General features: G+C 42.1%; 1 protein-coding gene and 1 long non-coding RNA gene across 4 annotated transcripts; both read right to left on the bottom strand.

Moving 5' to 3' along the window:
• Positions 1–491: 491 nt before the first annotated feature.
• Positions 492–19041, bottom strand: OSGIN1 (oxidative stress induced growth inhibitor 1). Of its 3 annotated transcripts, XM_076349361.1 has the most exons (7): positions 18975–19041; positions 16853–16903; positions 7165–7267; positions 4491–4627; positions 3996–4187; positions 3570–3661; positions 492–2890 (listed from the first exon to the last, which is right to left on the bottom strand). In XM_076349361.1, the coding sequence occupies exons 3-7, from the start codon at positions 7247–7249 to the stop codon at positions 1897–1899; spliced, it is 1500 nt and encodes a 499-aa protein (XP_076205476.1). In that variant the 5' UTR covers positions 7250–7267; positions 16853–16903; positions 18975–19041; the 3' UTR covers positions 492–1896. The 3 variants fall into 3 exon arrangements, with proteins under 3 accessions (XP_076205476.1, XP_076205477.1, XP_076205475.1); XM_076349362.1 differs by lacking the exon at positions 16853–16903; XM_076349360.1 differs by lacking the exons at positions 16853–16903; positions 18975–19041 and adding an exon at positions 12308–12420.
• A 1635-nt stretch (positions 19042–20676) lies between these two features.
• LOC143165711 (uncharacterized) lies at positions 20677–24712 on the bottom strand. Its single transcript, XR_012996304.1, has 3 exons — positions 24492–24712; positions 21170–21279; positions 20677–20718 (listed from the first exon to the last, which is right to left on the bottom strand). It is a non-coding gene; the product is annotated as an uncharacterized LOC143165711 (long non-coding RNA).
• Between the last annotated feature and the right edge of the window lie 420 nt (positions 24713–25132).

Here is a 25132-nt window from a genome sequence, read left to right as displayed (position 1 = left end):
CTGTGAGATGTTCAAAGCTTTCCCCAACAAGGCAGTAAGCAACCAGGTCTAACTTCAAAGCTTGCCCTGTTTTAGTGGGGTTGCACTAGAGACCTTCAAATACCCCTTCTGATCTAAACTGTCTTATTGACTTACTGGACTAGGCCCTGATTTGGGATTTTTCCAGACAGGAGAAGACAGCAGGTAACAGGAAAGAGATCTAAGATCCCCTAGGCAAGAACATGCTTGGCAAATAGCTTGGTTTGGTATTGTGTTCTAGCCTCACAAGAGATGGACACTGCCAAAGCACTCTACAAGGGTTCTCCATCCTACTGGAGAGAGGAAGATACACAGAAAGCAAATCCATAGTGTTGTGCTCCTAGGGAGCGGAAAGATGCAGGATTTAGCAGGCACAAACCACACCCTGGTGCTTGCCAGGAAGCTGATGAACAGTTCATTAGATCTTCTCTGGGTCAAAGATTCAAAGTCAGAGTTAAAAAACAAACACAGACTAAGTCTGAAGTCACTTTATTGAAAAATTTCATACAAGAATTGTCAGTGGCAAAAATACTCAAGTGTGATACAGCAACACCAGAAAAGCTCCTTAACACATCTCAAATTGAGGCTGATTCATTTACAAACAGCTACAGTCTCCTCATTCTCAGCTTTCCAGAGACATGTGCAAGCATCCTGGCATGTCAGTGAGTTTCAGTGCAGCACAGGGAGCAGAGTCTGTCTTTACATCACATAAGATTAGCTATGACTCTGATTTTTCCCGTAAGAGGTATGAAAGGCCTTGTAGGTCTGTTGAGAATGCTGTTTGCAGCGTAAGGCATCATTTCCACCCACCCCAGCTCATTCACTGACTGAAAGCCTGTAACAAAATATTTTGCCAATAAAAATCTTTTAGAAAACTAGTATAAAAAATTGCTATATATAGCATAAAACTATCAAAAAGTGACTGTGCCAATTTTCCCTTTACACAAATAGTATTCTTTAAAAAAAAAAAACCCACAACACATTACATTAGAAATTCACACAATATATAACATATTGTGTCTTTCCGAAATACTCTGTGCAGAAGCCCCATAACTGCCCCCCCCCGGGCAGTTACAAGACAGACCAGTAGCTCCCCTTTATTTCTGCTGTCTCTACAGCAGCTGCCAAGAATTTGGCTACGGCGGTTTTAGGATTTAGAAAGTGGAAAGCTACAAGATGGCAAACCAAGTGTTTGTAAATCAGTACCATTCCTTCCCAAAAAGGAGAAAAAACCATCACAGGAATCTCTTGATTAAAAAGATATTACTTGTTGCTGGTGTCAGTGAGACAACACAGTTTTGACTGTTTCTGTGTCAGTTTTTATTGGCAGAGTACCACTTCATGTGCCAGAGAGGTACCTGCAGCATCTTTCAGTGATTTCTGGTCTAATAAGAACATACAGCTGAGCCACAGGAGCAAATAAAACCACGTTGGCTTACTTTGTTTCATGAAAAAACACTGTAAGACACTGACAGACACAGGGTTGTCAGCCTGCTGTCTGGAAATAATTAACATTGATTGTTCCCTAATTCAATTTTCAGCAACCTGGAAGGTGTTACATAGAAGAGCAATCACTATCTTGCCCCTTACTTTTCCAGGCGCAAGATTCAAAGCCCCTGCAGCCTTCATGCACAGCTATGCAGGAAAGGAGCTGAATCCCCAGGGATTGAAGGTACTGCTGTGTGTAAAACCCACTCTGTATTTGGTGACTTAATCTTCTCAAATAACTCAGCGAGAACTTAGTAACTCTCTGCATAACCTTGGAGAATACCAGGAGTAGGCTTTACATTTGAGGATGTAACCAATCAGATGACTTGCTTCTCTAAGAAAACAGCAGTAACCCATTCAGACACATTTAGCGTAGGGATTTTTTTTTTGTTAGGGGGGATTTTTGTTTGCTTTCTTTAACAGAGAGCTGGCAACAGCCAGAGCACCTCCCTGTACAAAGCGTACAAAGTTATCTCCAGCTAGAGGTCCTAAAGCATAAAGCCCTTTCTCCTGAGTGCATTCATAGGTGAATGGGTCAACATCTATGGGATTCCTCTTTGGATTGACTGGTTGGTCACTGTCCATTGCCAAGTCAATGCCATTATTTGGCAGAAAGGAGAGGTTGGGGTTTGAGCCAGTTAGAACAAGAGCCATGGAAATTTTATAAACTTTCTGGTAGCCATTCTTGTCTTGAAAGAGACATTTCTTGTCCTTGCCGAAGGATAGCACATGATGTTCAGGAAGGCTAATGTAACAGTCATAGGGCCCAGCACAAGCAGCTGACTGTTCTTTCATCATCTGATGGACTTTGTGGTATTCAGGGTACATCATTTTGGGGAGCTGGTTAAAAATAAGACCTGGATCGCTGACTCGTCTCCGAAAAACATGGATTACTGGAATATTGCAATGGTGAGCAAAGAGAATCGCATCAGCGGCTGTCAGACCAGCACCTACGATCAAGACCGGATCTGACATGATGCCAATGCTGCTGTTCTTCACTGCTTCCTCTAGGGCAGACAGCTGGTGATGGACATAGGAAAGGTTCTCTCCCTTGACCCCAAGCCAAGTAGGACTATCATATGTTCCTGTAGCTAAGACCACATTCTCTGCATAGACGGAGAAGGGCTCTTTATCACCTTTCACAGTTTTGAAAAATCCATCCACCTGAAAGACCTCCGTTCTTTTCTCATTGAAGTTCCAGAGTGAGTCACTATTCTCCTGCAGATCTTTCTGTGCGTGGTTGGAGATGCTCTCTGCACTCACTTTCCTCACAGAGGTCACAACAGTACCACATCTGAAATTCTTCTGCAGTCCTTTCTTCATCACATAGTGTTGGTAATATTGAGCAATGTCTTCTGCTGTGGCTCTATTGTTTCTGAGGCCTCTGTAATAAGTAGAAACAAAGGTCAAGCAGCAGTTAAGTAAGAGACTGGAATTTCTCCCCTCTTCCACTGAATGTATCCTAGAGCCATCTATCCTGGCACTACCAGAGAAGATTTAACTAGTTTCCCTGACTTCAGCAAAGTTATTCCTGGTACATAGAGCTAACACTCAGGTCCACAAGCTGTTGGACAGAGGCAGCTTTCTCTAGCATGAATCCCATCCCTAAGAACATGGTTCCTCATTTATGCCTTCCTCTCACATCTTGCCTCTATTCCATTTTTAACTCCTGGACTTCTTAAGATTAACTGTTACACACCTCAAGAGCAGAAGCACCTCAGAGACAGCACAGTAGCTCAGCTGATTATACTTGTCATTAGGGACAGCAGCAGTAGACACAGAAGTCAGATGACCATGCCTTTTCCAAGCTTTATTCAGAACTCATGGTCACTGTGATCCATCTCCCCAGTGGGTGTTGAGAAGGACACATTCTGAGTAGCACTGCAACTTTACCCAAATCCATTCTGCATTCAGTGATTTTTACTGGGGGGGTGGGAGAGTGTCCTTTCTCTCACTAGAATCATCCGTAACAGATGGGTGGCTACATTCAGGAAGTCCACTCCACTCCAGGCTCCCAAATAACCTCTGGATGTTTGCAAATAATCACATCATAGATATCTTACCTTCTCTTTTGCTTTAGCCAGTCCTTGAACGGGAGATCTGGGAGTCCCATCCATTCCCCTCTGCTCAAGGTAACCATAGAGCCCTCAATAGACTGGAACAAGAAACACAGTAAAATGACTTTTAGTTATTTAATGTAAGAAGTGAAATGCAATTTTGTCATATTTCAATATGGCACAGATCATGAAATCAGTGATTTCCTCTGATCTGCCGTCATGGATGAAACCATCCATGTTGTCCAAAGAGAACAACAGACTGGAAATATAAATGCCTCTCATGCTTTTCTTCCTTTTAAACTTCTGCTTGTTTATATACATAAAATCAAACGTGGCTGACTGGCATATTAGAGGAGCTTTTGCCTCTGCAGTCAACACATTTGGCTATCTTACAACATGCAGACCTAAGCAGTCAGGCTTCAATTCACGTACATGCCAGGCACCTCCAGGAGCGTTTCTGCCAAGGACCAGGTGGGGGACGGCTCTGTTGGTCTCATGCCACCAAGTGAGGACAGATTCTGCCGTTCCACCAAAGTCTGTGTCTGGACGCTGAAGAGTATCAAACAGAAGAGCCACAGGGCTGTGGGATCGTCCCTCCAAGCCTTCAGACAGATACTCCAAATCCTAGAGAGAGGCAGATCGGATGCTCAAAATGCATGTCCTGCCAGGCAGCAGACTGCTTGTTACTCCAGTATTTCCAGTCAGTGGTTTTGGTGTTCTATGAAGCTCGTTTACCGGCACACAGACCCTGTTATTGCCCAAGGACCCAATGCTGACATTTCATACAGGGGAGATCTGGACAACTAAAAGTACTTTGGTTAAGGCTCATTCTGTCCGTGTACTTTGAAAATTCAAATGAGGTTATCATTTACAATATACCACTAGGATGCTTTACTATAATGTTATACTGTTTCTCTTTACACGAACCTGGTCCAAAATGGAGACATCTGGTGCCTCTTCCAGTTTCCTCTGAAGAATGGGATGAGGATGAAGAGAGTCTCTTTTGAAGTAAGGGATGTAGCCTGACAGCAAATATGAGAGACAGATTCCTGAAGGTCCATTCCCTAAAAAGACACAATGGAAAAGAATTTATACTCCTGCAGATAGAGCAGCCCTTTGAGAAGTGTTTCTAATATCCAGACCAATTCAAAGGATAAGGCACTGCTGCCAATACAGGGGACTTTCTATTCCAGGTTGACCACTGACCTATTGGATGGAGTTGGGGAAGTTGTTTTACCCTTATCTGCCCTTCTCCTCCTCAGTTGCATCTCTTTGCATTGCAAGGTCTTCAGAACTTGCTGAAAAGACATTGAGCTAAACAAGCCAGAGGTTAACCTCACCTGAAGCTTGAAGTCTCTAGCATGCTGACGGATTGAGTTACTGCTCATTAACTTCTTTAAAGGTTTAGAAACTGGTCACATACTGGTTGGGGGTCTCAGCTCTCCTGGATGCACATTTCACACCAGTGCAGAGTAGTTCACTGTGCACAGATACAGAGTAAGTCCAGAAAAGAGAGTGACTATTAAAAGGAAGGGGAAACAGCTCTGCTCAGTAAGAAATCCCATCTAATAAGGGATATCTGGCAATAGCAGTTTTGACTAATGGGTCTTGAGGACACTTTCAAATGGGAACCGGCCCTATCATGGTACCGCAGGCAGTGTGTTAAGGAAAAAAAAGTCTCTCTGCCACGCCAAGACACCCCCCCAAGAATACAGCACTTTGAACAGGTTGCTGGATGCCTGCTGACCACCCAACAGCCAGTGGAAAAACTTGATATATGTGACTCCAAAGCCAAGTGAGAGTAGCCCGTGGAAAGTTTTCACATGGCTGTTCTCCAGTATGTTTAGTATTTTACAGTGTCTGCATAACTAGGTGTCAGCTTCTCTGGCTGCTCAGGCTTTGCTGCTCACTAGTATGTGGCTAACCGCCTTTACATAATGCAGTGACGATGTAGGGGAGGAGAGCTGAAGTGACACAGCAGCCTGCAGCAGGCTGTGTTGACCCAGTGCCCGTGCTGCATGTATGAGTGACTGGAGCAAAGGCTGCTTCTTGGGGATTTGAGATAGAGGGAGGCTCAGGCTGTAACGCTAACAGCGAGCTGAGCTATGTGAAGGGCGGTACATGCCACGGCTGGGGCCAAAGTCTGCTGTGCTGAGCGAGGACCAGCAGCTGCAGGTCAGTGTTTGGAATATTCCACTTGCAGGAAAGTTATCTAAAACCAACAGCAACAGAAATTAAAAGCAAACTAAACTGCAGCTATAGTAAAATGTAACACCTTTCAGCTTACTCCTTTGCTTTAGGAAGTACAAGGAGGTGTTTAAGCCAAACTTCATCATTTGAGCGCACACCACCTAGCAACCCACACAGAGTACTTACTCTGAACCACACCTAAGTTTGATATGGATGGTCACAAGCACAGCTGCTTCTGGGGCTCAAACTATTCTAGAAAGCAACTGCTTTCATGAGGCTGCCAGCACAGCAGAGGGAGTCCACAGCCTTCTCGGAGCAGAGCCTGGGGAAGTAGCTGGAACCTGTGTGCAATGTCCAGCTGCAGTGAAACAGCAGCTTCAGTCCAACAGCCTCCTCAGAGTGCACATCTTCACACTGATGCTTGTGAGGCTTTAGTGATATATCCACATTGGGTCCCTGTATAGGTGCACTAGGGATGTACCAAAATATCCTCCCTCCCACCTAAAGACTTGTACAACTGGGCAGTACAAAGTCACTCTCAGACTAGAACCTGCTGGTAGTAGTGTCCTTCTCAAACTCACTGTTAGCAAGGATTAAGTGTGATTTATGTGGTGCGCTAACTTTGGACTAGCTTTCTTGGGGGCTATAAATTAGATGAGAGATAAGGAAGGAACCCAGCTCTATGAGGCATTTAAACACATGCTCAGATGAACAGGGTCCAACACCTGCGCTCGAGCGCAGCTCACAATCGCTCACAGAGGGGAAGGCACTGACATGACTACTTGTGCTTTGCTCCAAGAATCACCTCACATTACAAAGCTCCCCTCTTGCAAGGAAGACAAGATAGTTACTACATAACCTGTTTTCTAAACTAGGAGAAAACCCACAGCTTTTTACCATTCTATTAAATCTGTATAAAATCAGCGTAGCTGACTTGCTTTTTAAAAGAAATCAGTAAAAATTGTCACGAAACTTTAACAACATCTGAAGCACTTTCTAATCACCACAATGGGGAAAAAAGATCACATAAACACACCTCCAATTCAAGCACTACAGATAATCACTTCACAGCAAGTTAACTATCTGGAGTGAAAAGGTTTTAAACCCTTCTAAATACCCAACAGAGAAAAACCAGGCCCAGCTGAGCTGATGCCCAAAAGGTTACCAATTTTTCTATTAACAAAGAGGTATGTGTTTTAGTTTGTCAAATACCTGGTTCCCTACTTCCCACAATTCTTAGTGGTCTTTCTCTTAGTACTAGAGAAAGTTTGGTTTTCAGGGAAAGGAGTCAGAAACAGTGGCCAGGCATTTCTGGTTTGAGTAAGTACACACGGAACAAGAGCTGAAGACAGCAAGTCCAAAGCAACAACAGCACTAGAGAAAAGAGCAATGCTGGCAGCAGCAAACTTACCTATGATCACAACAGGCAGTGGCTTGGACCCACTCTTATTTTGGGGTCTGTTCAATAACGCATACATCTTCCAGTCCGGAAGCATTTAGGTCCTGGAGTCTACCTGTTAAAACAAGTAAGTTTTGAATTATTTGCTTTTTTGACAAAACACAGGACTTTTTATAGCCTACAAACCCAGGCTGATCTAAAGTATTATCCTTGCATTGCAGACCATCACATTACACTTCCACACTCAGGACGGGCCTGCTTATCTTCTCCTCCTGCCCCCAAAACCGAAGGATGATTCCCTGATTATACCATAAAAAAGGGAGAGGACCCTTATCTTTCTCTTCCACACACAAATTCCAGGCCCTCCAGAACAGCTGGCAGCTTCAGTAACTCTCTGACTACAGTGACTGATGTGTTGCAGCTTGTTAAAGAAAACTTTGCTCTTGCCCATAGTGTGTAGAAAAAATTATTGCCATAATTATCATGAACCCATTCATGAATGCTTTGTACTTTTTAAAGCAACTTGTGCATTTATTTATAAGTAGAGCAAACCTCACTCAAGACTTTGGCCCAAAGACTGGAAATCTCTTGCCTGCATTTTCAAATATGTGCCATTCCGTCACTAAAGGGTTTTTTGGGAAGTGCTAGTTTAGTTCCTGAACCTTCTTTCTTAATTTTCCAGAAACTAGAGAGTTCTAGGTCTGAACAAGTAAATAACAACAAGTCTTTAAAGAAAATATACAACAAATTATTATCTCGGAGAATAAGGTGTCATTAGAATGGAATCCACAAAACTCATGTGATTGTTGTGTGGATATTCAATGAACAGTGAATCAAAGTTCTTTGCCATTCCTGCAGGAATCCTACCATGTCAAATAATGACTTCTTTCGTTTTCCAGGGAATTCAACCATACTGTCACTAATCTAGAGAAGTTAAAAAGTTATTTTTACCATAGTAAAAGTGAAATTTTCAAAATTCAGCACAAGTTTTTAAGTTATTCTACAGAGAACACAGTCTTTTCTAAAAACATTACTCTCATTTTGGAAAGCTAAGTAAAAATTCACTGAATGGCATGACTTTGTTCAGTGGGGCATGCTCTCCACACCCTTTTCAAGCACAGAAAGGTCTTTGGCAAGCACAGTGCACGCTCCCATAAGGTCTGGCACATCACTGCCTTTGACACAGGTATTGCAGCAAATGTCATCCTGCAAGTGTAATGCTACACTTTAAGCCTGACATTTACATCACCAGCAACTACAGTAAAGTGGAAAGACCCTGGTGATTGAATGAGCAGCCAGAAAACCACAGGTGAGTTTAGGATTTGCAGAATCCCAGGCTTCAGGAGGAGTCTTGTAAGTGCATTTGCCTGCAAGGATGTGACAATGTATGTTAACTGTATGAGATTCAACAAGGCCACGTGCTGGGTCCGGCACTTCGGCCACAACAACCCCATGCAGCGCTACAGGCTTGGGGAAGAGTGGCTGGAAAGCTGCCTGGCGGAAAAGGACCTGGGGGTGCTGGTCGACAGCCGGCTGAACATGAGCCGGCAGTGTGCCCAGGCGGCCAAGAAGGCCAATGGCATCCTGGCCTGTATCAGAAATAGCGTGGCCAGCAGGAGTAGGGAAGTGATCGTGCCCCTGTACTTGGCACTGGTGAGGCCGCACCTCGAATACTGTGTTCAGTTTTGGGCCCCTCACTACAAGAAGGACGTCGAGGTGCTGGAGCGTGTCCAGAGAAGGGCAACGAGGCTGGTGAGGGGTCTGGAGAACAAGTCTGATGAGGAGCAGCTGAGGGAACTGGGGTTGTTTAGCCTGGAGAAAAGGAGGCTGAGGGGAGACCTCATGGCTCTCTACAACTACCAGAAAGGAGGTTGTAGCGAGGTGGGGTCGGTCTCTTCTCCCAAGTAACAAGCGATAGGACAAGAGGAAATAGCCTCAAGTTGCACCAGGGGAGGTTTAGATTGGACACAAGGAAAAATGTCTTTACTGAAAGAGTGGTGAAACATTGGAACAGGCTGCCCAGGGAAGGGGTTGAGTCCCCATCCCTGGAAGTATTTAAAAGACGAGTAGATGAGGCACTGAGGGACATGGTTTAGTGGGCATGGTGGTGTTGGGTTGACGGTTGAACTTGATGATCTTAGAGGTCTTTTCCAACCTCAATGATTCTATGACAATTCTCATACACCAATATACAGCCATTGCTGGACTAGACAGAGTTATTCCAAGAGGACTGGGTTCATCCAAGTAGAGGCACATAAGGCTTACAAGTTGAATTCAAAACTAGCAGCTTTGTCCAAATTTTTGGATGACAGTTTAGTAACACTTACTGGTTGCCTATTACCACTTAACTAAGCACTAGTCTAAGAGAGTCATGCATTTTGCCTGACAGGGCAAGAACCACTTAAAAGACATAATAGTCGTGCTTTCTAATTTAAGTCATTTCAGGCATCCAGCTTTGAAGAGAGTTGGATTTCAAGGAAACTTAGGTTCCCAGTTTAATTGAGACTCGAAGGTAGATGCATACACTACGGAAGATGAACACTTCCGTGCGTTCTGTCCATACCGAGGCATGCATTAACCCCTTAAGGCATGTTTAACCCAACCCTGGTAGCTGCAGGAGCACAGCCTAACTGCCCAAGTATTTCCCCAGCCTTTTGGGTAGGTTCTGCCACATGAACCAAAACCTGCACCACCTTCAGCAGATTGTTGTGTAAATTTACCCCCAAATAATTCCCTACTACAAAGCTCCAGAGTCGCAATTGGTAGAATGCAGCAGTAGCATCTGGGATGGCCAGAGACACCAAAGGAACAGGACACCGATGTGACCAGTAAGGTATCCCCCTCAAACCAGCTAAACCACAGTACCTATCCAAAGGTTAGCAGACGTTTCTTCTCCATGGTAACAAATAAATCCCTTTCCATGGCTGTACTATGCAAGAACACAAGTTCTTATTAATTTTTCCTAACACAGAGTGCACATCTTATTTCTATGAAACTATTGGGAGTCTGGAAGAGGGAAGCAAGATCTCTGGAAGCAATCTTCCAGGTTTCTGCCTCATAGCACTCTGCAGCAGCATGCACGGAAAGACTGTATGCACTCTGTAGACAGTGGTAACCCAGCAACATCCGTGGGATTTTTGCTGGAAGCAAGGACTGCTGAACCAACCCAGTACAGCACATGGCAACAGTTCCAGGAGAGCAGCAAAGCCAGCATATAAATAACGAGCCTGCAAGCCTGTTTGTAAGACTTGGGCGCAAAGTCATGCCATTGTGTGCGAGCATTTTTCTGGAGGAGCCTGAAGAGGACAAAAAAGGCACAAGATGGTAGAAGTCAGCCTGGCAGTCTTTTTTGCTTTAGAGGAAGGTTGCCTTGGCTCCTGGCCATTGCAGTATGCCACCCTACCCCACCCTGATAGAGAGCAAAGCCAGCAGCCGCAGGCTCACTGATAACACTCTCCTCATTTCACCCTCCTCCTCCATTCTGTACCTTCTGACACATCAAAAAGGAGCATTTGCTGGAATTAAACCAAACCCTAATTAGGAGGAACACAATTGTTATTCTGATGAAATTACTAGATCCATGCACATACATGACCATTTTTGGCCATGGTTTTATTCAGGATCTGGGTTCACAAAACCCCACAATGACCATTTTAGTGCTACACGCTTTGTTTCCTGAAGTTTTGACACTGGACAATTCTATCAACACAAGATTAACCATCAGAGATGCTTCTGTTTATGCTAGCATGTCTCTACAAATGGGAGAAGTCCCTTCCATATCCTATAGTTGCTATCTCTATAATTCATAGTTAATAATTCTTCTTTTTAAGTAGAAAGTGAACTAGATGTCGAACCTGTTTATAGCTATTCCCATCCTGTAGGCTAAATGTTTGACTTCTGGGGGCAAAACTGAGCTCAGAGCACCTCAGGCATTTCGGTTTCAGGCCAAATGTTCACTTTTCCTGCCATTAGAAGTAAAGGTGGATTTTTTTTTTTTTTTTTTTTTTGGCAATCTTAGAATCAAGGGACCACATATACCTCCATAACCTGTACAGCTAATACAGTGTAGCAGATGAAAGCCTGTTCTTGCAGAAGCTATTGGAAAGCATACAGGACATTGAAGTTCATTTCAAATCTATATAGAACTAGTTAGCAGCAAGAGAAAGCCTGAGCTAGCAAAAAAACCAAGACTGCTCTTCTCACCCTCCTTTTATGTAGAGTAGGCTGCTGGGCACTAAAACTTAGTCAGCTTAGTGACACTGATCCCTGTTTTGGCTCCTGCTTTAGGCTTCCTACTTTAAACGGGTGTCTCTTTCCTCCTCTTCATTTGGGAGCATGCTGCAAGCTCCACAATTTATCTCCTCGCTGCTTCCAAAGCATTTCAGTGTCTATGTGATGTTACGTAATTGTTCTGGCTTGGAAAAGCACCCAGCTCATTCTGGGCCAAACTCTGCATACCTTCCTGACACAGCCTTAAGCCTAGAGGGACTATAACTCACATAAAGTTGGTCAGCGTGGCCCCTAGTAGTTTCAGGCTGCATGATTGAAACATGTTTTAAGTGTGTAAAAGAAAAAGCAAATATGCACTTAGCAAGACAATGACGCTAAATGATCTTTAGCAGAAATAAAAAGTCAAGTTATATCAGCCATATGCAAGTAGCTCTCCCTATAACATCAATGAGACTTTTGCTCAACTAAGGACCACCAAGAGTGGCCTGTACAGCACAAGGGGAGAGTTCGAGAGCAGTGCAGTCAGCATATATAAATAATGGAAGAGACTGAAAGAGCTACCATGACACTCAGGTGTAAACAAGAACAATGCCAACACAAATGCAACAGTTTTCTTCAGCTTCTTTTCTTCATCAACCCATTCATTTCACCAGCAGTTTTTAAACTTTAATTCATTAGTGCTTTTAAAAAACAGAAATCTCAATAGCTTTTATATTTTATACTTGCCTACAAGTTTCAGAAGTTTGTTTTTCCCCCTCCACTTGCATTAGCACTCTTATGTGCCAGGCCAGTTACCCCAGAAACACAAAGTATGTGGAAAATTCACCTTTATGGTACATAAAAGTAATACCTTTCTAAAAACACCCCTGTGATATTCAGAAAGCAATGTTACAGTATGCCAGACATTTACTTACAGCCTTCTTACCTTTAGCAGCAGGTCCGATGAGAAGATCTTGATGAAAATACCTGTACAGTCAGGAAAGCCAACCAAACTACAAGCCTTGAATCCTGCCTCTGCTCTAAGACAGCTGTTTAAATATAGTAGGCTACCAGCACTAAGAGAGGAGAGGAGGAGCTGAAATGAATGGAGGCGGAGCAAGGAAAATACTTATAAGCATGAGTCAGCAGGAATATTTCCCTTCCCAGCTTGTGAATGAATGATGTAGTGATTTTCCTTAGTAATGTTCAGCTGACTACATGACTACAGCAAAAGCAGGCTTATAGGAGCCACGCATGGCAGGAGTCCTGCATTGAACAAATATCTTCATTTTTAACCCTCAGGGCAAATTAAAACCTGAGACTTCATAAAATGCAATGCTTCCTGTGGCAGAACTGGGTTTTTCCTCTGTATTTTAAAGGAAAACCGCTAGCTATAATTGCAGGTGGGAATAAAAGCGATAGCATAACACTGTATGCTTGTTTTAAAGCTAGTGATCTTTTTGGCCACAAAAAGACAAGAAAATGTCATGACTTTCTTCCTACTTTGGACAGTTTGTGGTTTTAGTCTCACCTTATTATTATATCATAGATAGAGTGGGTCTGAAAAATACAGACTTCAGTTTATATTTTTTCTTCAGTGAGATAAAGTCTTATAAACCTATCGCACAGTAGCAGTAGAATGAGCCAGACTACTTCCTGTAAAACCTACAACATACCAGGATTTTCATCCAAGGTATCTTACTCAACTCAGTGGAATAATCGATCAAGCTTGCTAATTTTAAAGCGCCCTTAACAAAGGAAATAAATTTGTGCCAAAGTGTTCAGTTCAAGCAGTAAGCAAGTGCTGCATATTTTTATCTCTGAGGCCATCTATTTTGAAACTACAATCTCCAGGGAATCAGGAAGACTGCTGATACCTAGTTAAGATGCGTACTTTCAACCGTGTGTTATAAAAGATAAAAACAGTTCATGAGAAGGAATTCTATACTCTCAAGACCCACATCAAAGTAGGATACTTCATAATCTATTTTAATCCCACCAGAATAAGGTGTTTTAATAAATAGGAAGCCATTGTTTCACTTAAAATTTAACTAACGGTGATCCCTCTGAAAATCTGACTCAGTAAATACTTGTCAGACTGGGGGGTGGGTTTTTTAAGGTCTCTTTCAAGTTGTCTGGGCCTTTATCCAAGGTGGCATTTGCACAGAGCTCTTAAAAAACTCATACTGATTTTCTGACAGGAGCAAAGGCTTTTATATGCATTATCAAGATATTTATTGGCAGGTAACAAATGTATCCATATCAGTCAAGGAAAAACTAAGCTCCCAGAGAAACTAAGGCATTTGTTCAGTTAGGTGATTTAAGACTGTCCTGCTACGAGGTTTTTAAAAAACTGTCTTCAATATATTGCAGTGTTGCATGTCAAACATTTTAGAACAAAGATGTTCAAGTCCATACGTGCTCATAGCATAGATACAAGAGGAAACCATATGATGGTTTGGCAGGCTTTGTAAGCAGTAAAATCAGGAATACTTCCTATGTGTGCAAGCCTGCAGAAATAAAGTTGTCCTCTATGTACAAGAAGAGGAGATCCTCTCCATTTCCCACTAGAATTTGGAAAACTAGAATCTCTATTACCTCTGCAAATAAAGCCAGGATGTCTTTCCAAAACCACAAGCTCTATCATATTTTTGCACACAGTACAATTCTTTACAGGAAAATGTTCATGTACAATAATAACCCATGGTCCTTTATTTGCTTGTACAATAAGACCATTGAATACAGCAATTTGGGGGCTTCTTTTTTATAGATATCCCAACAAAAACATCACATGGAATATATATCAATGTTACCGTTTCTCCTTGTGTACCTTGTCTGGAAACAAATAATTCAGCCCAACACTTTGCACAAACTTTCCAGAAGAGGAAGTAATTGTGCAATCTGCACTTGGCCTGGCAGCCAGCCTTTGACCTACAAATTTATGCAATTCACTTATATTTTCTTCCTGATTCATTGCAAGCAGTATCATTCAGATTAGTTAAGCGCCCAAGCAAAAGCTTATATAGAGATTTCCAGCATGACTTTGCACTGTCTCTATTCATAGCTGTCAGAGTATGCAGTTGACTAACAATACTAACTTCTTTCTTTGCACGAACTGACAAAAACATTTTATTGGTGCACAGATTTAAGGGTCTTTAGAGGGCTTCAGATTTTTACAGAAAAAACTCTTCTAAACCACTAGGCTCATTCATTGAGGTGTATGACACTATACTCCAGCTGAGATCTAAGGAATCCACATCTCTATCACACAGGGTAAAAACAGATTTGTCAGAATTAAGTGGAAACTGTCAAGAAAATGAATTATTTGCAAGGGTTTCTTCTCTGTTCTTTAAACTTTTTTCCTTTTAAAAATAAAATAGTAAAGCTTAGCCTCTAATGAACATTATCCAGAAAACAGATACGTAGCTAGATTAGCAAGACACCACCAAATGATCTAGCAAACCCAAAATAATACTTACGCAGCAGCTTGTGAAAAGCTTCTTTCTTTAAAAAAGTTGTGGGTTTTTTGTTTGTTTGTTTGTTTTTTAATGAGACCCATGACATTAAGGACTGCCTTCAGATAATGTAAAGGATCAATTCTATCTTTGTCTGTACTTGCAAAAACTGAGGGCACAGGGGTAGAGCACTACATTTGCTTTTATATGAATGAGCCTTGCCCATAATATAATGGTAGCTAGGCAAGTCATCCCCTATCAGCGTGTAGGGAGGAATTCAAAACACTGCACCACTCATCAGTCCCCACCTGAGAAGGTTTTGGCCTGCAGAAAAGAGGGGCAGGCTTCCCTGGTAGTCATTCATTCCACCTTCAAATCATACCCTGCAGTTCACAGTATCAGCAATCCTGGGTGCATTTGTTGCCAAGGTCAGTTTGCTTCCCTTTAGGTCAGCCACGATACAGTTCTCAGAACTCCAACAAGTTGATGCTATGTTTTACCAAGGTAAAATTTGAAGAATATGCCAGGAAGCATGGACAGAGCCATAGCACTGTTCTGGGGGAACATTTTGCACCTGAACCATTCCCTATCGCAAGAAATTTCCTTGTTACCAATTGACTTTTCACCTCAGGTCATTAAGTTCTACCCATCCATGTCCTACTCACACAACCTGTCAGATAGTCCTGATTCTGCTGTCTCCTGATTTGGGGGGGCTTAAGGAGTAACATCCCTCTGGTGTCAGAATTCATTGCTGCTACATCTGCTGCTGCTAACTCAAGGCAGAACACTTCCTACAGTACTTCTCAAGCATCCACCCTCCCCACTAGCCAGACTTAAGGTGTACCATCACTCTGTGCCAAATTATCATGACATACTACGTTGTTTCACACATTAGAACTTCATGTTCTGCTGATTTTTCATAATTAGAGGAACACTCCCAGTGCGATGCTCCATGGGCCACAGTAGTGCTTTGATGCTTTGGTGTTTCTTTCAATTATGGTAAAACACAAATATAAAATTCTGCATGTTTTCTGTCTGAGGGAACATTAAGTGCTTCACCCACGCCTCCAGTGCAGATCATTTAATCTAAGGCAGAATCTCAAATTCAAGCATTAGAAGACCTGACCAAGTATTTTGGTTCTATATGATCTCCATGCAGTACCTGAAATCCAGCTTCACTCTGCTACTGCCAAAAGCATCTCCACCTTTTTTCACACAGGAAAACTTCCACTTACAAAACTGTATGTTAGTTTATCCACCAAAACTAGAACCCACATATTTAATGATAATAAATGGTTTGACATCAGTACTGAAACATTTTACGTGGTTTCTTTCTGCTTCAACTAAAAAACCCCACATTTGTCACCAACACCATAACCTGGACCCACATCAACAAGATGCTCCCTGTAGACGTCCTGGCACCCTCCGAATCAGAAGATGCAAGCTGTGGCCACGCCACCTCTGACTGCAGCTGGATTTCTGAAGTATGTTACTTGCTCTGCCAAATGACAGAGGTAAAAAAGCCATGGGGAAGCCCAGGTAATTGCTAGGCTTGACAGAAAAAAGCAGCTTAGGCAACTTTGCAAGTGTGAGACCCAGTTCTGCTCCCAATTATACTTGTGACTTCTTACATGTGTCTGTGCTTTCACATGGCTTCCTCTAAAGAAAGATTTGGCCCAGAGCATGTGCCCTACTTTCCTGTGTCCCTGCCAAGGCCATATCTGTCCTGTGTTCATACTTCTTTTTGCAGTGTTTAGGCAGCTGGGTCCAAGGGGAGAGAAGTAAAGGTTCACCGCACCCATTTGTTATTCAAAGGAACATTGACCTCCCAGTCAGATAAATGATTGAAACGGTTTTGTCCTAGTAACCTGAAAAATTGTTTGAGGAAAGTAAAAAGCAAAACCTTATATTTTGCTGGAACTATTTTAAAACAGTGACTTTTGCTTTTCCCTGCTCTCAACTCATTACCTTGAAATCATTCTCTAAGAGGGTTGTCTTCCTAAATCAGTGAGACCAAACCAGAGAGTTTCACCAACCTTCATTGTGCAGAGGCATCAGCCATTTCCACCACTGTGTCTTGAAAACATCTGTTAAGAAATAAACTTGGGGAGGTAAGAATCAATCATACTACCCAGGAGGGCTATGAAGCTCTACTGTCTGCATTCATGCAGCCACATCTTCGGCTACTCTGCAGTAAAGACTTGTGTGGGCACTCTAGTGCATACTAAGAATGCCTTATTGGGAGATCTCACACATCATCTCTATCCAGGCTAAAGGAACAATAATGGAGAGCATTAGCAGAGCTCTAGCTAGTCTGCATAAACACACCAAAACAAAGTAGCCCGCTATACTGTGAGATAGCGGTGGATGTCTTGCAAAAACACAGTCACTCTGAGTTCATGTGCGAAGTGTCCACGTAGAGAAGTAGTGCAGAGTGCTGGCTGGCTGTGCATGCATTTCCCCCGTCCCCCTTAGAGAACGGGCCAAGATCACTGTTCTCTCCTCAGATGACAGTGTATGGGGATGATAGCCAAATCTAGTGTGCTTTCTACTTCCCAGCACATATGCTTCCTTTCAAAAACTAGTAGGATGCAAAGAGATACAGTCCTTAGGCTCAAGGGGCTACAGCCATGCTTGTTTCCCAGAAGGACTGGGCCTTTGCAGATTCCTTGTTCCCCAAGTGCAACATGCAGAGGAAAGCTCAGCTCAGCTCACATGCTGAGGTCACTCAGATCTCCATCGTGGTCTCAACATTGATGTGGTTTTGGAAAAAAGTAAACACATGCACTTTCACTTCAGAGAAACAGCAGCTATGACCTAGTCAAAGATTAAACTGCACATGAAGCTGGCAGGGAATTTTCCTCTTCTTATCTTAATGTCAATATATTCATAAATATTTACATGAGTTCAGGATAGCAGGATCATTTGAAGACACGGCCTTTAGTCTCTACAATCTTACAGTCAGTGTTCGGTTATGTTCTTTTAATTTATACTGGCATTTGGCAACTGATAGCTTAATTTAATAACTGCTGTATCATATTATGATGTGCCAGACTTAGCAAACTTGGCAAGCATATGCCCAAAAGCAGAAAATATCCCACAAAAGCTAACGCTCATGGTTTCTTGACTGGAATAACCAATAGAGAAAAAACCTTGAAGTAGAAGGTACAGCCTAACTGTGAGCACTGGGCACCTTTTCTGTACATATTTTCCCTCAAGGCAAAACAGTGATTTTCAAAGACAAGTGGGTAATTCAGAACTGGAAAAGGAGCATGTAATGCAATGCACTTAATTCGGTATCACAAAATTTCATAAAGAGGGCTACAGAAAGCCTTTGGACATTCTTGGATTCATTTCCTTGCCACAGCTTAAACCATTCTGCAGCTCTTTAGACTAACTTTAAAGTTTTCTTTCCTTCACTTTATCAAGATCAAGAATCACTTAATCAAGATAAAGCATTTAGTAGCATTCCTGAAAGGCTTAGAAACATGTACAGCTAAAGGCATCCAGAGCTAAAATAGCCAACATCATTGATTTCCTCAAAGAAAAATAAGCATTTCTGCAGCAGAGCACAATAGTTTTTAGCTGTGAGTGTTTAGAAAAGGACTGTGCTAGAGTTATCGTGCAGCTTCCCACCCTCAGCGTTTATTCACCTTCCTCTGAAGCGGCTGACACTGACTCTCAGAGGTAGATGCTGCTTAGATCCAGGTCACCAACCCTGATGTTCCTGACTTGCAACGTTTTTAACTTTAAGTGGTTTAGTGGGCATGGTGGTGTTGGGTTGATGGTTGGACTTGATGATCTTAGAGGTCTTTTCCAACCTTAACGATTCTATGATTCTAAGAGCCTCTGGGAAATTCTAAGAAATTTTAGCATGCAAGTCCCTTTCTCTTTAACAGGGCTTTCATGCACATTGAAAGATCAGCTGAAGTGATATATTCAAACGTAAGTTTTTCTTAGACCCCAATTTCCGCTCACAGTAGCGCCATGTGCTGCAACACTGACTGCCAGGAGTGAAATTTAAAGTCCCTTGCAACTGTTCCACATAAAACTGGACAAACCAGTATCTTTTTCAAAGGCAATCTTATCACTTAGTCACATTATAACAGTAATGTATTAAAGTGTAACAAAATTATTTCATAGGTCAAGGTTTCTCACCTGTAATTGACAGCTCTGTTTCTAGACTAGTTTAAGGAGGCTGGAACATGAAAGGAGCTGCCACTTGCTGTAAAACAGAATGTGCTATTTTGAAATACATGCATATATTCCAGGGTCATTTCTGTGGTTTAGGAACATGCAGAATACTCCCTATGGACTCTGAAAAGATTTGGCACAGTGAATTTGCAGGGAAGAAAGAGGCAGGCTTTCTGCACAAGAATAAAGCCATTCAGTAACTAATTCCCCAATGCATTTGTTTTAGAAATATCTAGCAATTTGTGTAACTCCACATTTAGCTGACAGTCATCCATTTTTTGCACATGTCAAAGCTTAAAGCTGAGCATAGGTCAATGAAACAAGCGTGCAATGCTTCTGCAGCAAGAATTATCTTTCAATATATGTATTCAGCATCTAACAGAATAAGAACCAAAATCCCCTGAAGATCTTGTTCAAGTTGCCTTTTTGGGAGAAATTTCACTAAAGGTGTCTTCCTTGCTTCTCCTCCCCAGCTATTTTACCAAAAGCTTGCTATTCCTGTTTCAGGTGGATTTTTTGCTTGAATTACTTTGGTTTTGCTTTGGGGTTTTTTTCCCAGTGTGTTATTTTTTTTGTCTATCAAGCAGCTATTTCTAGACTAGAGATGAGAGACTCTAGATTAGTCCTATGCCCTTGCCAATAATTATTCTATAGAGAGAAATAACTTATTTATAAAGCACTCACATTTTTGGCAGCTGTCAGACCAGCTGCAGCATGCCCCAATTTTTCTGTTTTTCCACAGAGAAATTGTCCCAAGCAGGGATGAAAAGGAGGAGGTGTTTCTGGTTCCCTGGTCAATATTTGTCTTGATTGTGAAAATGCTAAGTTTGAATCATCAAGCAAAGCCTCTACCAAAGAGCCTGAGGACTGTAATATTGAGTGACCCTTTACCTCGAGGCTGGAGCCACACAGCAGAGCTGTGACAACGAAGTACCTGACTTGCTCTGTTTATCAGTCCAGACTGATAGGTGTTCAGCAGGGCAGGATGGTGTGGCACCAAGGTGACCAGAAGTGCAGGCTCTCTTTGATATCGATTCCCTGGGAGCTCTGAGCGGGGTGTTGTCTTAAGCCTTCTTTTGCACTCCTGACACTCTGAAGGTTAATGAAATGTTAATGAAGGTTCATGAAAGCCATGAAGGCTATCAGCAATAACTGCAGATCAGAGCTATTCTGCCATGTCAGGGGGAGCTTATGTCCTTGTCTCTGCTGTTGCAGTTCACTGTGCCTGAACACATGCCTGTTACACTAGGTAACTAGAGCTCACTGTATCTGCACTGCCTGTAGGGGCACAGACACAAGACAGGCCAGACTGACTCAAAGGGTCCATCCAGCCTGGTATCCCATCCTCAGCAGCGGGCATTAGCAGACACCCACAGAAGAGAACAGGACAAGCATGTGATGCTTGTCTTGTGTATTCCTCTACCTCCAGCAATTTGCAGCTGAGGGAACTGGCTGAAATCTGATGAGGTTTGTTCACTTCCTAGCGCCTTCCATTTATTTTCATCTAGTTCCTAGTAATTTCACATGTGACCTCCAGTACTTGTATTGAAGGGAGATTACATGACTGATCCCTCTCCACACCACTCAGCTCTAAATACTTCTATTATATTCCTCTCAATCTTCTGACTTATTCCCAATACAGAAGTTGTTCCATACCTTGTATCAACCTGTTTTGCCTCCTCTAGACCTTCTCCAGATCTCTCATATGCTGAAATGAGAAAAACAGCATATCATCCAGTAATCTAAGCACAGATGAACCATAGGTTTTATTTTTTTTACCAGCAGCCGTCTGGTTTGGCCTCCATCCTTTCCTAGCACTTGATTTGCTTCACTACCAGTAAGCACTGAGCTGAGAGTTCCACAGGAGTATTTATCATGACCTTAGATTTAAGTTCAAGCTAGTCCCTACTCTGACTGATCTTCCTTGCCTGGACCTGTGCCACGAGTGTGAGACAACACATAGGAATTGTGCAAAAGTGTGAAGGAATATGACAGTACAGAAGCATTGCAAAGCTTGTTCTTCAAACCAATGCAGTCACCCACACGCCTGATAAAAAGCAAAGTGGAAAGCCTTGGAGACTTTCTGGAATCTTCTTGTTCACAAAGAAACCTCAACAAAATAACTGAAAGCAAGTGTGTGGGAGGAAGCATGTTCTCACCTTGTACCTCAGGAGGGAGGTGGCCTTAGGTAAACACAGTAGAGAAGCGCGAAGATCTCATATTGCACTCCATCCCCTGGCCTGATCTTGATCTGCTTTTATTCTCTCACCTGGAAAACAGCATACATGAAGAGCTTATGCAAAGTCACTCCTAGGTTTGCCTCAGGAGTGGCTGGTATTCACGCATATTTGAAAGAGACAAAGTACATGCACAGCCAGTGAATGTATTGAACGCTTAGCTAATCTGGAACAGACACAATGCATATTAAGCAGCACCAAGGTAATGTGCAGGACTTCTAAAGTACTCCCTACCCTTATCGCAACCGGGAAACACAGACAAGGCTGTTGAACCTGGGAGAGCCAAATCTTCTGTGTGTCTGCTACCTGCGCTGCGATGTCAAACACCCTTTTGCATGCAGGCTTGCTAGAAAAGCACCCCATTCTGCTGACCTCCCTGTGAGTTTTGCTTCTCCACTTCAGGCCAGCAATCCCAGCATATGACTAAGTCACTGTTGCACTACATCATTCTCCATCTGTTGTCTCTTACCCCATTTTCCAATGTGGCCTACCATGTATCTTCATTCTTCTCTCCCTGCAGTCTTTCCCTACCCTCTTCTCATCCCTACAGAACCCACTGAGTTATGTTAAAAACTCTTCCATTAGTGACCATGAAAAAAGCCAGCCAGACATTCATAAATGTCTCGGCAGCAACAATAAGCCATGTGCTAGCTGTCAACTTGCTCGTGTTTGATGTCCCCAGTAGGGTAAGCTGTAACAGAAATCTTAATTCCTAGATTTTTGGCACTCAGCATTCAGTGCATTGCAATGTCAGTGCCTCTGAAAAAATCAAGTCAAGCACTCTGCCATGGGCATGTTCTATGGCACTTGGCAGCTTCTGGCCCAGAATTGTTCGAGCGTGCTTACTGGCACTCCAAAATGCAACTCTAAACACCTGTTAAGACCTAAAATTTCACCAGAGACTTTTTATTTGTCGTGGAAAAAGGATCAAGACTCCAGAGTTGAGAACTGAGTTTCTGGACAAATGTTTTCCACTGAAAGTACTGTTGAGAGAATTTATAAATTCAGTGGAAAACATGTAATAATTTCAGTTGCATCTAAATATTTAGAAATTTTAACAACAAGAAAGCACATTGTTTCTTCACTTATGTGATTTTTTTAATAAATTCTAAAAATTTAAGCTTAAGATTAAAAAACCAAGGAAAGTAACATGCTTCACCCCATTCTAAAAGGAATTTTCATTTTCTCACATCACTTATCAAAACCACTACCATCAGCGTACATGAGTATACCTGACACTTTATTCAACTCTTCAATTCAGCTTGTGAATAAAAATATCAACTATGACCACAACTGTATTGGGAAATAAATTGCCCTTCATACAAGCTTTGCAAGGTAGCAAAAAGTATCACTGTCAAACAATTATCTTGAATTACTTTCCTTGTCTGTTTCGTGGATTTTAATTTGAATTTAAGCATTTGATCACAAAAGAGCAGCTGCACTCACAGTTAAGGGCAGACATGCGATCAAGTACTTTTGCTGAGGAAAGGATTTGTTACAATGCTTAGTATCCTCAAGTTCTTTGCTGAATTAAAGCTTTCCACTTCAGGTCAAATGTTATGGCAGTCATTGATCTTAAGATAGAATGAGACAAAAGTAGCTTTAGCAAAATGATTTTAGTTACATGCATCTATAGAATTACGCAAGCTTGCCATATATTCCTCCAATTTTTATGAAGTTTTTCACGTGTTATTAATACAAACTATTACAATGGAACATAATTTTAGAAAATATGGGGGTTTTTTAGTTTCCCATAAAACCTTGCTACAGGATTTTGAGTACCACTTAGCTTTGGGATGCTTTCATATCTTGAAAGTGAAGTGCATTCAGTATAAAGTCTTGATGGTTTGCTCCCTGTTCCGTCATTTGGGAAAGGGTAAGCAAACTTGGCCTGCTGTCACCATACTGCTGTTAGTCTTGGAACACCATTAAAAGTCAGAGTGCCATTACTAAGCTGCGTCCCGAGAGCGCAAAGATTGCACAGTTCATCACAAATACACGAAAATGTAAAGAAAGAAGTCCAATCAAATAACTGAGTGGCACACAAATGAACATATAGCAGAAATCCTCTTATAAAACAGTAAGAGAATTTCATAATATAAGGAAAACCTCTAATCTTAACAGGGTGTCAGTCTGTCACATGAGTATCACATAGGTGTGACTGGGTGTCAGATAAATGCTTTCAATCATTTAAGGACACAGAAACAGTTCACAGAGATTAAGTGTCTGCTTAGTAATTGCCATAACAGAGCCAAGGAGTCAACCCAGATCTCCTGGCCTGTGCTTCAGCCACAGGGCTACTCTAGCACAAAAATTATCCAGACTTCTTGTTGGGCTACAAGAGAACAACCTGTATCACACCTTTCTGTGCCTGATCACAAGTGCTGAGCACCTCATTAAAAAAGTGTTAAAACTTTCTGATAAAATAGACGAAGTGATTTGTAATAGTTATTGACAATACAAGTTCATTTTTAGTTATAGAATATGATCCCCCAGGAATGAATTCACATTTGCATGCTGTGAGTAGGTTTTTTTGCCCTGAGATGCCTGTGCAGTCTCCTTAGCCACGCAGCGCCCTGTAAGGTACCCAAGCACTGTTCAGGCATGTTCTGCCATAAACAGGCATCTCTTCTGCTACAGCTGCTAAGCTCTTCGGCATCACCAGGATAGAGTACATTTTGTATCAGTCATTCTTGCTGAAAACCCCCAACAATCCCTGTGTAACAGGCCCCTATAGGAACGGTCTATGACTTAGATATTCCTGCATCTTTATAGCTACATTATTTTTCTGTTTCACATCTCTCCAAGATGTTGCAATTTTCTACAGAATTGCACTTGCTACAGAAACTTTGCATATTTTCCAATATACAAGCATTTATTTCCTAATGCATATGTGAATAACTAAAACAAGCAGTCTGCTACAGCAAGTTTGTTGAACTTTGTGTTAAAACTGTTTGTAAGCTGCATTTATTCTGGAGGCATGTTTGTCCTACAGGTTCTGATCTTATCTTTAGCCTGTACTGAGAAATTACTTCCATGAACTTTGGAAGGTCAACTTGTTAAACTTCTATCCACTCTCCCCCACTCTTCCTAATCTTCTAGAAATAATAATTAACTTAATTTTCTGAGAAGGGGATGGTGACTTTACTACCCAATTCATGTTATGTATTTCAGATGACTCATATACTGTAACAATGCTGCCTCCAAGGGTTTTTCCCTACAAAAATTCCTTATTGAAACTTACCAAATGATTTTTTTCTTTCCGTTCCTTATTTCTTCAGCCAAGAAGCAACATACTTTTCTAAAACTTGCAAATGATGGCTTCATGCCCTGGTGCAGGTATATGCTCGTCCAAAGCAACACGCCACGAAGCAGACGGCTTGTGTTTGGGACTCTGTTGGGAAATGAAACAATTGAGTCAGACAGAACTCCACGCCAAACCTCTTCTGCCTAATATCAACTCCAGTCCTTTAAAGATTCTGCCAAACTCTTTGGAAATCAGTTGCCCAATACCACTTTGGGAATAACACTGGCATATTCACTGGAGCAGAGCAGATATTTCAGCAGCTTGCTGAAGGAGTGTTTGGTGCATGGAAAGAATGTGCCTAGCACAGGAAGGCAGGTTCACTAGTTACAGCTGGCAGAGGGAGAAAAAGAGCCTTAAGGGAAATAAACCCATCTCTAGCTGATTAGGTGCAACAACTCCTTGGAGGAAACTTGCTAGTTTCAGCAGCAACCAGCTTGCACCAGTGGAGAGAGGTATCACAGAATACATCCTATTCCACAGGACGTTGGTCACTACAGAATCGCTCTAAAAACTGGGAGATGAAGATCGTAGTGTATTACATTTGAATGACACTAGCCCACATCCCCAGAGATGCCTTG

The sequence above is a fragment of the Aptenodytes patagonicus genome, chromosome 11 (genome assembly GCF_965638725.1).
Source record: "Aptenodytes patagonicus chromosome 11, bAptPat1.pri.cur, whole genome shotgun sequence".
In the NCBI taxonomy this organism is placed as follows: domain Eukaryota; kingdom Metazoa; phylum Chordata; class Aves; order Sphenisciformes; family Spheniscidae; genus Aptenodytes; species Aptenodytes patagonicus.
Note: the sequence above shows the minus strand (reverse complement) of the source record. Positions and strands in the feature narration are given on the sequence as shown.